The sequence below is a fragment of the Sinohyriopsis cumingii genome, unplaced genomic scaffold, assembly GCF_028554795.1.
Source record: "Sinohyriopsis cumingii isolate HCF-2022 unplaced genomic scaffold, ASM2855479v2 utg000624l, whole genome shotgun sequence".
Taxonomy (NCBI): domain Eukaryota; kingdom Metazoa; phylum Mollusca; class Bivalvia; order Unionida; family Unionidae; genus Sinohyriopsis; species Sinohyriopsis cumingii.
In genome coordinates this window covers 1,965,628-1,979,510 of record NW_028315919.1, presented here as the reverse complement: position 1 = coordinate 1,979,510, position 13,883 = coordinate 1,965,628, and the positions used below count along the sequence as shown (strand labels likewise).

Below are 13,883 nucleotides of genomic sequence, written 5' to 3'. Positions count from 1 at the left end.
TATCTATTTATTTTTTTTTTTGTACAGAGAAGCAGAGAAGGTACCACTCTTTACGGGGGCTCCCATTCTTTTAACTTTGATTGGATAATTCCATGAAAAGCGGGAAACAATATACGTCATAACCTGCGCAAAGGAAACCATTTGGATTTTCTTTTAAACTCTATGTTTATTGGTAAGAAATTGATACAGCTCGGGGAACATTTTCATGAAAAATCCACAAAATGTGTGGATCATGGAGGGTTTCACGCGGGAGAGGTTTTATTTACGAATCTAAATATGGAATGTGCCAAAAATATATTTGTACTCATTTTCGTTTTGTGGGAAAAGAACTGTATTATTACATACAAGCATCATCCTTAACCGGAAATGCGTTTCAGTTCTCTCCCTTGAGCAGCTGATGGCGGTAGCAACCACAGCGGCTCGTTACAAAGAAAATCAAGGGATGGGGGGGTTCTAATCTGTAATAATATTATTACAGATTAGAACCCCCCATCCCTTGATTTTCTTTGTAACGAGCCCCTGTGGTAGCAACCACAGAATCTAACGTTTTATCAATGAAGGTCTCACTGGACAGTTTATCTGGTGAATTTTCATCCAGCAATGACCAATTACAGAAAAATGAAAATAATTTTACACTGAAGATACAAATAAAAACAAACTAATGATTTTTGTAGAAAGCATACATATGAGATTTTGACTGCAGTAATCAGGTTAATTCCTGATGCAACTGGTGGTTTTTATACTGAACCAACACTGCCACCAACCCCTAAATTTGACACTCATTTTTGACAAGAAATAGATATTTTGAATATTTTCCTGTGACAAGGCAGCTAAAAGAATCAGTATGTGCCTTATGCATGAATAAAGTTCACTAGTACTATAGCAAATTAGCATACGTTTAATCACCCCTCAAGCATCTAGATTTTTAGATATTTACCTTTGTAGCAGACACATAAATACGTAAGCCAAGTTGGCAGCTCATTTGCAGCCAAAGTTACGCATTTGATCTGCAATGCTCATTTAACTGTGACAGGCAGTCACCAACAAGCCAACCTATTTCCAAGCCTAATTCAAAGTAAATCTAAACCACATTATAGATTTACTTTGATAAGGTGATTTCATTTTGTCAGAGATTTCGTAGTACTTTATTGATAAAACATCAGACTCCTGTGATACTTGTAAGCAATGATACGAGCCCCAGTGCAATACATCTCGGCTTAGAATAAGTTCATTCATAGATGGGTGACGCATGCTTAATATTGAAAATAAAAAATGAATAACCTGAGTGAGTGACAAAATTACCCCATATTACTAATCCTATGACCCATACAGACACTGGACCCTATTGTATAATAAAAGAGTTTCAGACACCGAACCCAGACTCGTGTGCAGTATGATGGGGTCTGGTGTCAGAACAGGTCAAAGTGGTCCTACAGCGTGCAACGTATCACATGTTATTTTTGTTTTGATGTAGCACCAAAACATAAATAACATGAGATACATCTTACATTGTAGGACTAGGGTAATAGGAGTAATCTGAGGTAATTGTGTCACTCTATAACATTTTCCCATCAGGCTATTGCATTTTTTTTCTCACCATTAAGCTTGCATCAGCCACCTGTGGTTTAGATAGGTGAAAACTATGTTTTATATTACAGACACTTAATTCAGGTGGAAACAGACACTTAATTCAGGTGGAAACAAATGATAACATCCTACCTAAGTATTAATTGGAGAGGGTGTTATCATTAGTTTCCCCGTCAATCAAGTGTCTGTGTTTTATATATAAGTTTTGGAATATATTTGCTGATGAGTGAATTCACTTTTGAAACTAGCCAGAACAAGTGAAGTGTTGACTTCTTTTGAAATTCAGAAATAAAAATGAGGTTGTGATTAAGGTCTACTGCTTTGCATAATAGTGGGAAGATTGGGTGAACTATATTATTATTCAAAATCTTCAGTTTGTGCATAATCCAAGGTCTGTTTGCTATGTGTACTTGTTGGGGAATGTGTTTGTAACACAGTCTAAGATGTTGATGTCCAATAACTCTAGGGGTTGATGGAATGTAGGGGTGAGGTTACATGTACTCATATTTTAGTGCAACATATTCAGGACTTTTCTTGTCAGCTGGGAGCTGGGTGATTTACCTGGCTACTTTACATGCAGCTTCTTAAAAAAAAATATTCCTGTTGCTGGAGGTCCCCCCAAACACCCATCTATTTTGGTAACTTGCCCTCCAGCCAACTTTAAATCTAACGGAAGGCCCTGCATATTATGTCAGTTCATCAGAGACATGTTCAAAAAGAAAATGTATGACCATGGACATTATGTAGCATAGGATGACCACTGACCCAAGTCCAAGAAGTCCAAATTTACTTTTGAATAGACCCTATAACTGTTAAACATCTACAACTGAGGTTACTCACCAATAACATTATTTACCACTATGGTGTAAATGCATGACCACTAATGGCATGAAAATGTGGTCTCAGTTACATTTATTGGGGTTCTTTCAAAATAACTGAAATGTTTAAGGACTTGACCAGTTTTTGTGTGAAGTTTTGGAAAGTAAAAAAAATCAATGTATTGTTTTGTTCAGGTGTCAGTTTGTTTAAATATTTGTATTTATTAGCAGTGTATTGTTTGTGCTGTACACATCTGAATACATGGCTCAGATAAATGGGCTATGATGAATTTCAGCTTTGATTTTCAGTTTAAAGTATCAAATGGGTAAATTAAATATATCATGGAGTTTAAATTAATAGCAATACATTTTCAGTACTGAGAGTATATAAAAGTGAATTTGATTCATTTGTCCTGCTTGCAAGTTTTTGACGAGCTGCACAAAAGCCATGGAATAAATTCATTTTGTACATCTTATTTTTTGAAAATGTTTCCTTAAATGCCCAAATAAATCCTACCAATGCACTCAGCACTCATTTCTTTTGTCAGTTAAGGGATACCTTTATTTTTGTATGTTAATGATGCAGTATAGATCAGCTGTATGGTTACAACATACATACCATGAATGCATGAGCTTGTCTGCCCTTTCAGAAAACCACCTAAAGATCTTACAGCATGCTGGTCCCTCTTTTGCATAGCACTGTAGCAAATTAGCAATATTTGGTGGGCTGGATTGTTTTCCAATCTTCCAGTAGGTTAATCTCTCATGACATAGCAGTAAAATAAGTTCCCTCTCAACCCTACTCTGTTGCCCAGGAAAGAAAAAAACAAGTATGTAACATACTTTTGTAACATTTTACCTTATTCATAATGAATAGTAAGATGTAAAGCACACCCTACAGAAATACTCTCTTCTATTAGCGTATGACTTGATCAGAAATTACATCTGACAAGCATTGTTGAAAATGAATGGTCAAAGAAGCATCTAACAGCTTCATGCACACACCAGGGGAAGCTGAAAGACCGTCTAAACCTTTTCTTTCTATCAGCCTATAATGTCTTAATGAGAATTGTCCACATGAAAAGCATTGTTGGAAAAGAATTGTCAAAGAAGTGTTTAATAGTTACTTTTATACTGAATGAGAAGCTGACAGACTCTAGAAGCCAGAAAACCAAATTGAACACTTCAAATAATGGACACATTTATTTCTTAAATAAGTTCTTGTTCTAATTAAAGGTTGATGTTGCATGTTACAGAAATGTGATTATGATGTAGCACTGAACTAATCAGGACAAGCAGTGCTGGAAAAGAATGGTCAGATTTTGATAGCAACTTGCACAGTTCATAGGAAGCAGAGACAGCGTAAACCCTGTCTTTGTATATTGGAGAGACCACTAACAGATGCAGACACTTTATAGTTGTTTGCCATGAATAACTCGTGTCAGTAGCAAAAACTTCTGTGAAAGCATGTGTGCTTACAGGCTTGTTCACATTTGAAAGCAGGCTCCATTCTTTGCAAAGAGGTAATAGAAGACACTCAGGAAAATATAAATACTCCTGTGTCCAACAAAAAAAACCAGGGATGTAGTGCTATGGGAATGGCATTCCCTTACTTTTTTTGTATTCATTGTTTTCCACACATGCATACACATCTGAATAACATGTGTTTCCATCTTTATTGTATTCTCTCACTTATTGATTTAGCACTACACCACTGAGCAAAAGTAAACACTATAAATATCTTACAAAAATATTAGGTTTCATTCAGTACTGTAGGATAGGTACAACCTGTATATTTTATCAGTAACTTGGATCTATTATTACATTGATTTCTGGATTGCAGTACTGCACTCATATTTTAAAGAATCGTTGTTTTTCAGTATCATCCAGATGCGAGACATCAAATACTACAGTAGAAGCCTTGCATTGTTAAAGAGAGTACAACCAGTAAGTTTTGAAACATTGAATACTAATCTAAAAATCATAGCTAGCATTGGACAAAAAATAATGTACGTGTTCCTCGACATTGATGTCTTGTATGCCAAGAAAGAAAGGAACTTTTATTTGTGAAGTCACTGATACTATTAAAATATTGTTTCTATGTCAGGTTCTATAAATAATTAAGTGATATATTAGACTTTACTTGTGAAAGATCCTTCTGACCTTCCCAAACCTTCCAGTTGCTTTTTAGATACATGTATCAAAAACAGGACAGGAAGGTGAGGAAAAGGAGACAAAGTTGTTCTTGTTGGGCTTAAATAAAAGATTGCATCAGGGGCTAAATTAAAAATTTTGAGCACTAGTTGAGGTATAGATGTTTACAGATTCAGTACTGACTATTAAATCATAAAGCAGCTTTGACAGCTATGGATGGCTGTGATGGGTTGGGGTGGGGTTCTTTGCAAACTTTAGCTTCACCAGATGGGCAGTAATTTTTAGTTTATTTGACAATTTGCATTTTTTGTGAAGCCTACCGGTACTTGTGTCCCACACCATTCCTTTGAAATCTTGTGCCTCACCAACCCAGTGACCAGCCTGAGTTCCCTGCTGTATAGGAGTCACAAGGCCAAGGATTTTATGGGGTACTTGGAGTTGAATGTAGACCTCAATCGAAATTAATATAAAATATTTCAAAGTCATGCAGAATTCCTAATTGCAGATATTTAGCCCTGAAAATTGTTTTCCAGAATGATCACATCTTCCCCCTAAATGATGGCCCCTGGCCCCACCATGAAATATCATTGAAGGTCCAGGGTATGCAACCAATCAGCAATGTTGTCCCCTTGTGTCCATGTTGACCATTGAAAGTAGTGATGATGATGATGAATACATTGTTCTTGATTGTGATTTGGCCTAAAAAAATATGTGATTTTGTTTGGCTGACTGTCCCTGTTTCTTATTACTGCCCCTAGCACTTTTCCCCCAATGGTTAAAACAAAATCACATTAAATATATGTAATGTTTAAAATTTTAAAAAACCTGATTTTAAAACCAGTGCAGTAGGATTTTTTCTTGTTACCGTGGCCTGTGCTACCAATAATAAATTAGAATTGGCTACTGCTATTACTACTATTACTCTTAATACTACTACTACTGCAGCTACTAATATTACCACTACTGCTAGTACTGCTGCTATTACTCATCATACCATTACTACTATTATTAATGTTGCTACTGCTCGTAGTACCGTTAAAGGTGTCAGTGAATACCTGGGTACACGCCTGTTCATATTTACCTGGGTAATAAAATTAGCTATATGGTACCCGTTTAGCCCATGTGGAAAAGAACAAAAAACAACAAAACAAAATGTTTCCATGTTCAGATCAAAGATTATATCTGACAACGTCAGAAGTGAGTGAGACACAGAATAATGAGTACAATTTGAGGCTTGCATCGTGTGATATTGATACATTGTAAACCTCTGTCTACTGATCTTGTATTTTTTACGTATGTGACCATTTGCCTATGTATGTCAAACAGTTTCCTTATTTTCTATTTGGGTATGTGAGAAAGCTTACCAGTAGCTTCTCATGGGTCGGTGGTTATTTTCGGGGCTTTCCCAGGTTCTTCCTCCACCATTAATACTGGCTGCCATGCATAGCCTATCATGTGCTGAAAAATGGCGTTAATCCCCACAACAACAACAACAACAATTTTCTATTTATAGTAACTGTACATGACACATTTCCAAGAAAACATACAGGTTTCTTGAATTTCAAACTGTGTGCCATAGATTCGCTATAGTTTGATACAGACCTAAGTAGCAGACCAGTCTATATTTAAAATAATGGTGCCAAATATTAAGTAAAATGTGCTTTATCGATGTGACTCATGGATGTTATATGGCTAAAAAATGTTAGAAGAGAGGGATTTTGTTAAACTGAAGAACATGTTGCATCAGGAAAAGGACGACTCAAATAGTACTTTACAAATTTTGAAAAAATAATTCAAAAGTGATGTAATACAGCATTCAGAATTTGTGGACTTTACAACCTTTCAGGGAAGTTAAATATGTTAAGTAGACTAGATAAAGTGAATGTTGTAAATAAATAATTTATCATTTTTGGTGTCTGTATTGTACTAATCCATATGGATTTAGCTGATTTGAGACAAGAATTTTATCTAATTTTGCAGATCCAAGTAAGTAGCAAATATGAATATTTTTCATATGGTTACTCTTTTTATGCTCAGATTGTGCTTTTTCGCCACTCATATTAGTAATAATTACACTTATACCATGGGGTTGAGGGGTTGGGGCTTACATGTATGAACTTAAAACAAAGCAGTTCAGGTTCACATTTAATATAATTTCCTTTTGATTGGGTACCTGGGTAATTGATCATTAGGATAGATGGGTACCTAGGTCACATTTTCTAAAATTTTGACATCTTTAAGTACTATTACTACTACTAATAGTACTACTGGTACAACTACTAGTAGTACCATTACTACTACTAGTTCTACTGCTACTACTAGTAGTACCATTACTACTATTATTACTGCTGCTACTACTGGTAGTACCATTACTACTATTATTACTGCTGCTACTACTTGTAGTACCATTACTACTATTATTACTGCTGCTACTACTAGTAGTACCATTACTACTATTATTACTGCTGCTACTACTAGTAGTACCATTGCTTACTAATACTACTACTGCTACTAGTAATACCATTGCTAATTATTACTGCTGTTACTACTAGTAGTACCATTACTAATACTACTACTGCTACTAGTAGTACCAATACTACTACTGCTACTAGTAGTACCATAACTACTAATAATATTACTGCTACTACCAGTAGTACCATTACTACTAATACTATTACTGCCACTACTAGTAGTACCATTACTAATACTACTACTGCTACTAGTAGTACCATTACTACTACTAGTAGTACCAATTTACTACTAATACTACTACTGCTGCTACTAGTAGTACCAAACTACTACTGCTACTAGTAGTACCATTACTAATACTAACTGCTACTACTAGTAGTACCATTACTACTGCTACTGTGGGGCCCCGAGTGGCCGAGTGGTCTAAAGTGCTCTCCATTATGGACCACTGCCATCTCACCTCTGTCTGCGTGGGTTCGAGTCTCAGATTCAGCCAATGTGGGTATGTGAGAAAGCTTGCCAGTAGCTTCTTGTGGGTCGGTGGTTCTTTCCGGGGCTTTCCCCTGGTTCTTCCTCCACCATTAATACTGGCTGCCATGTATAGCCTATCATGTGATGAAAAATGGCGTTAAACCTTACAACAACAACTACAACAACAACAACTACTGCTACTGCTACAACTAGTTCTACTATTAGTACTACTACTGGTAGTTCTACCGCTGCTGCTACTACTAGTTGTACCGTTACTATTACTACTACTAAAGTTGCTGCTACTACTAGTAGCACCACCACTACTACTGCTGCTGCTATAACTTTTAGTACCATTACTACTGCTACTGCTGCTGCTGCTCCTTCTTGTAGTACTAATGCTAGTAGTACCACTGCTGCTACTACAATGCCATCACCACAGTTGCTAATGCTACTGCTACTACTTTTAGTACTAATACTGCTGCAACCAATACTATTACTGCTACTTACTAATTCCAGATTTTTTTTTTACAGATGATGAAAGATGGGGCTTCGAGGAAATTTAGTGATTATAGGTATCACAGGGGGAATGACAATTTTACTGATGAAGTATTTGTGGTCCTTCTTGAAGCCGAAGATACATGGTAAGCTTTTTGTTAACAGTACAAACAAAATGTACAAACATTTTGTCATTTATGCCAAAGAATACAGTAACATCACATTATGTGTGAAGTGAATAATATCCCGTTGCAAGCTGATAGATTTAAAAGAATGGTTAAAGAGCTACCTGCTTGTTTCTTTGGGCATCAGCTGGTTGGTTGGCTGGTTGGTTGATTTGTGTTTCAGGTCTTATCAGCTTATGAGAGACTATTTAGTGCTGAGACAGTGAGAGCAGAGTACCTAATTGCTCATATATGCACCACTGGAGCCTACCTAGGTTGGCTTGGAGAGGATTTGAACTGGCAAAAAGTTGATTGTGAATCAGGTCAATATGTCTTATAATTAAGTAATGTTGTGATATCACCTTTTACAGATTTTATATAGGTAGTAGTTAGTCTGGCTGGTGGTGGTGGTGGAGATGAAATAGCAAATCATATTGCACATAAATTAGACTTGTTCCGCAGCCACTACACAGAGTATCTATACTCAAACCTCATCCAGTGATAGGCCATGCATACTGATATATTCACCCAACCATAACCCACAATTTAACAAAAAATTGCAAATAGCTGCATTGATATATTAAGGATATATTGTATCTGATAATAAAGCCAAAATTGTACCCAATAGTTTCTGCGTGTGCAGAGTCATTGGTTTTCCCAGGTTCTTCCTTCGCCAGATATACTGGATGTCTTGTGGAGCCTATTATGTGCTGAAAAATATCATTGAACCCACAGAACCACAAACCACAACTATAGACCCTTACCCCCAACCAACCAATCTCTGATCCCTAGTAAATAGTTATTGAAATAAAACAGCATTAATTTTAACATCTGAAACTGGTATGTGTATATGGTGTGTTATGTTTTTAACTTAAGTATCTGCTATTATGTACATTTTATTTTCCTTAGATCACCCTGTCCAAGATCAGAATAGGAGGAATGTTAATGCTGGAAATGAACAAAGGCAGGTTGATCATGCTGGTCACCCTCATGCAGCAATGATTCGTGGACAGATGATTGTAAGTGTGATACTTAAATTCGTTGGTGCAGATTTTCAATGTAATTTTACCCTGGCTTTACCCTTGTCTGTCATTTATCCATCTGTCCATCATCATTCCATTACCATGTCTTCTGAGTACCCTTTATATGAAAATTTTAAAAAAAACTTGGCCATATGGTAGATATGTGAAAAAGGTTATTATTCTTGGTTACCTTCTCTGGAGGTCCTTGAAGGTGGTCAAATAAAATTTATAGTAATTTAAATTTTCTCTTTAAAATTTTGTGTAAGCAATCATTGTAGACCCAATGTATGTAATGGATTTCAGGTTCTGACTGGGTTATGGTATGTGTGTGCATGATCCGTGTCTAGGTCTCATACTGAAGCTTGGGTAAATTGTGTCCTCAAGCTGCTGTTGATGTAAGCAAAATGTGGCAAATTAATGCTTGCAGTAAAAAAAAAAAAACATTTTTATGCATCCATATGCAGGAAAAAATTTGGTTTTCATAATTCTTACTGTTATGAATATCTATATTTTTTGTAACTCTTGGTACATGATTTTATTTAATTTTTGATATTTCTGTTTAAGGTTATAAATTGTACAGAATATCTTTAGTTAGATTTTGCCTCTGTGATCTAAGTATGTTAAGAGCATTAAATTACATACGATATATAAATAGATGCTGTCATAGGTATTTACCATTACTACGAATAATTTTAATAATAAGACTTAATGATGTCTTTTGCTTAATGTTTCATTGGCTGATGGGGATTAGATGATTCTAGAAGAATTCAGTAACTTCTTTTGGTTGGGCTATGTCACATGAATAGGCATGTTTTAGGCAAAATGAGTGGTAAGATATGTCACATGGGCTGTATTGTGAAATATAGCTGCAATTGAAGATGTATATAAGGAAAAAACTGAGCAATCCGAGTCATTCCTAATTTGGAGTTACTTTCATTTCTTGTGTTCTTGTTGTAAATCTACATGCTTTATGTCGTACTTAGATATTCTTCAGGAGGAAAAACTTTTAGTTTTAACTGTTCACTGGAAGTAGAAAGTGCTCATTATTCGGACTATATATTATTCTGGAACTGTTATGGATTATTCAGAGGAGTTCTGGACAATGCCATCTTGACAATGTCATGATTCTTGGTGGACTAGTAAATTTCTAATTTTGAAATTTATACAGAAGTTTATCATTCCTTAGGACTTTCATAGGACTTTATCAGGATTATTCTGGATTCATTTAATAATACTGTAAGTTCCTCTCACATTTTCATTTATAACTTTGATAATTAAATTATTTGATAAGTTAAACAAAACTTGTTGGTTTTGCTTCTTTCTGTTACTTAGTTTATGACTCTACGGTTGTAACAATACATATGTTAAGGTTAAGGCCAATGTCACTATGACTTTAAGAAGAAAATAGTTTCAGCACAATAACATTAGTTATACGTCTCAGAAAGGGACTAAACTTTAAGGGTGGCTTGCACTTGGGGTAAGGAAGAAGAATTGAATTTGGGGTATAAAGGTCAGAGGTTAAGGTTACAATGATAGCAGAAAAGTGGTATCTGTACAAAAATTTCAGTTACCAGCATAAAGGACTCTTATACACTGGGCATGCATGTAATATCAATTTATGGTACTCTTGTTCTGTTAAACATTCCTTCCAATCTAAAATGTTGGTACCATTTGAGATGACATGATGAAACTTGGTGTAGCTATGTCATTTCATAACAGTATGTCACATACCACATAAGGTGTCCTATTTTCAAGATCAAGGTCACGGGTCAGTAATTTAGATTACAGTCACATATGTTCTTTTGCTTTCTAACTTAAGAGCTGTTTAAGATAAATGAATGAAGCTCAATGCACAAAAGTATTGTCACTAGAAAATGTATTGAATTGCACATGTGAGGTCTTTTCTTCAAGGTCAAAGGCACTGATCAACACATGAATCCTTCATTGTTTCTGCTTTATATCATAAAAGCTGCCTGAGGTAAAGAGATGAAGTCGAATACACTTGAGCTTCTTGGTATGATGGCATTTCATGCATCATATATCATAGTTGCTGAAGCTGAGTAACAAGACAAGGTAAAACCAAACTATAAATCTATTTCCCAAAAATACATAATCAGATCACAAAAGTCCTTGAATGTTTCACATAATCCAACAGAATTATTTAAATGTTGAAGTCCTTAAAAAAAATTCACGGTGATTCATAAAAAAAATCACAATTTCCTCTCTCTCTCATACAAAGCTGGCATAAACTGGAATAATCTCTGTATTGCTTGCATTCTCTTATTTAGTCTCTATTTGCGCATGAAATAAAAAAAATCTGAATCTCGAAAAGGATCCTTAAACATTTAAATCATATAATTTTGAAATAGCTCAGCAGTCATGGTCTGACCTCCTTAATTATTGAGCCAATCAGCAGTTAGGGTGTGCATGATACCTCTTAAGGACAAAAGCACTCCTGGTATCATGTGACATTTTCGTGATCTCTATTCAAACTAATGCATTACATGTCCAAAATAGTTTTAAACTTGACATAGGTAATCAGCCTTGATTTATGAATGAGAATTTTACACATTGACCATGTACTTTTATATAGTACCAGTCAGCCACTGAATTGAAGAATTTAAAATATAAATGACATGAATGAAACTATATCATAATTTAATAGATGAATACAGATCACTGTAACACAGTCAAGGTTTTATTTTCACCGTCAAAGTCACTGATAAATTTTATTATGCCTTTTAAGCATTTTTTCACATATGCTCCATGAGATAGGGCAATAAAACTTGGTTGCTTTACATTTCTGTCCCTGTAATTATTTGCCAATAGTTGATAAACACCATTTGCTGGTGGTAGAGTGATCACCAGTTTTAGAGAAAACCATGTTGCAGATCATTAGAGATAAGTCCCTTTTGTTTCCAAACACATATGTAACAAATCTTTTCTGTTTTGTCATTAGTGACTATCATCTAGCCACCATAAAAATCAGTGATATGCATCAGAACAATCTTGGACTGCTTGACTTTTGAGAGTCAGCAACTCTGGCACATTTCATTAATGGACCAGAAAATTGGCCAGGTAGTCAGACTGGCCAGCAGAAATGATTAATGAGGAGCCATCTTGCCCACTGCTTGTGGGTAGGTTAGGACATGAAAGCTAGTGAATCTCATGTACTGTACTTAATATTATTAATAAAATGTATTTGATAATAAATTAAAATATACATATTTATATTTTGAGAAATTCTAGATGCTTGCAGTAAATGCATTCAGTTTATTTCAATTCAGTTGTACACATGCCCATGTGATTTTTAATATATCACTTCCCAGAGAAACGTCTGGGGTGGTCCTCATATTTAATTGAAATGGTAATTGAGTTTCTGTCGTTCTTTAACATCTGTCTTAAGCAACGAAGGAGCATCTGTGGTTGTACAGTGTTAGAAGATCAACAGGGAAAATGTCACCTACATTCATTTGATTTCCTGTCTGAATCATCAGAAACTTTAATCAAGACTCCAAATCATGTCATTTAACCCAAAATCATGTCATTTAGTTGGATTCAGATAACAGAGTTAACACTGTTTTCAATGCAGCTTGGCAGGTATTGGGACTGTTTATAAATATAAAATTAGACCAAGAAAAGAGGATGTATTTGATATCTTTTTTAACATAGCAAAATATTTTATTCCTGTGCAGATATATTCAAGGAATATTTGATTAGGAAAGTTTGGCATTCATTTTATCACCAGTCCTTAGCAATGGACATGTCAATTTGTCAAGACCAAATTTACCAGTTTTGGTTAAAAGACTAATCATCAGGCATGAGCTATCATTCAAGTACAATGTCCAGGCTCAATATCTGTGGATTAGAGGGGCATCCAGAAAGTCAAAGTGTCTGATTATCCAGTAATTTGAAAGAAAAACAAGTAGTAAAGATAATTATATATTTCTGCTCCTTTAATTTTTAGCTTGACTGGTCATAAACCAGAAGTGTGTGTGAGATTTGGATTTTTAACGTAGCTTTAACAATTTTTCATTCATATCGCTATGATGTCTGCTGTGTGGCAGTTTACAGTGATGTCTAGCACTGGGGCATCATGCCGCAGACGTGTAGCATGATGTCCCACCCAATCACATTATCCTGACACCAGGCCGACCAGTCCTAACACTAACCTGTTAATGCTGAGTGCCAAGCGAGGCAACTGTTAGTGCCATTTTCATTAAGTCTTGTGTATGACTCAGCCAGGGATCGAACCCACAACCTCCCGCATCCAAGGTGAACACTCCAACTGCTAAGCCACCAGAGCGGTTCATAAACCAGAAGAGTTTATGGGATAACATTGTGTTATGTCATCCTTTGTTTGACATCTGTCCATTACCACAAGTTTGTTATTGCTACTCCTCCTAAACTGCTTGGTTACATTCATCCCAATGTCTGGTTGATCCTAAGTGAAAATGATGGCATTCAGACATCCATTATGTCCACAACAGTGGTTATTTTGAAAATATTGTTATTTCTACTCCTCTTAAACACATGGTCATATTAGTATGGGTCTTCACCAAAAGACTTTTTATGAGGTCTACTTGGCCCTGAATGTAAATGGTGCTGTTCTGACCTCCAATATGGCCACACAAAAATGCTGCTGATTGGACAACTAGTATGGCCACTATCTTGAAAACCTTGTTATCACCACTGCTCCTAAA

General features: G+C 35.6%; 1 protein-coding gene across 1 annotated transcript in view; it reads left to right on the top strand.

The window, feature by feature from the left end:
- The first annotated feature begins 451 nt into the window (after positions 1-451).
- The window catches only part of LOC149773602 (uncharacterized), a 31,740-nt gene continuing 18,308 nt past the window's right edge, over positions 452-13,883 (top strand). The window contains exons 1-4 of the mRNA XM_089946351.1: positions 452-582; positions 4,286-4,352; positions 8,031-8,140; positions 9,068-9,177. Coding sequence (XP_089802477.1) covers positions 8,041-8,140; positions 9,068-9,177 — 210 coding nt within the window. The 5' untranslated portion in view covers positions 452-582; positions 4,286-4,352; positions 8,031-8,040. The remainder of the gene's footprint in view (positions 583-4,285; positions 4,353-8,030; positions 8,141-9,067; positions 9,178-13,883) is intronic.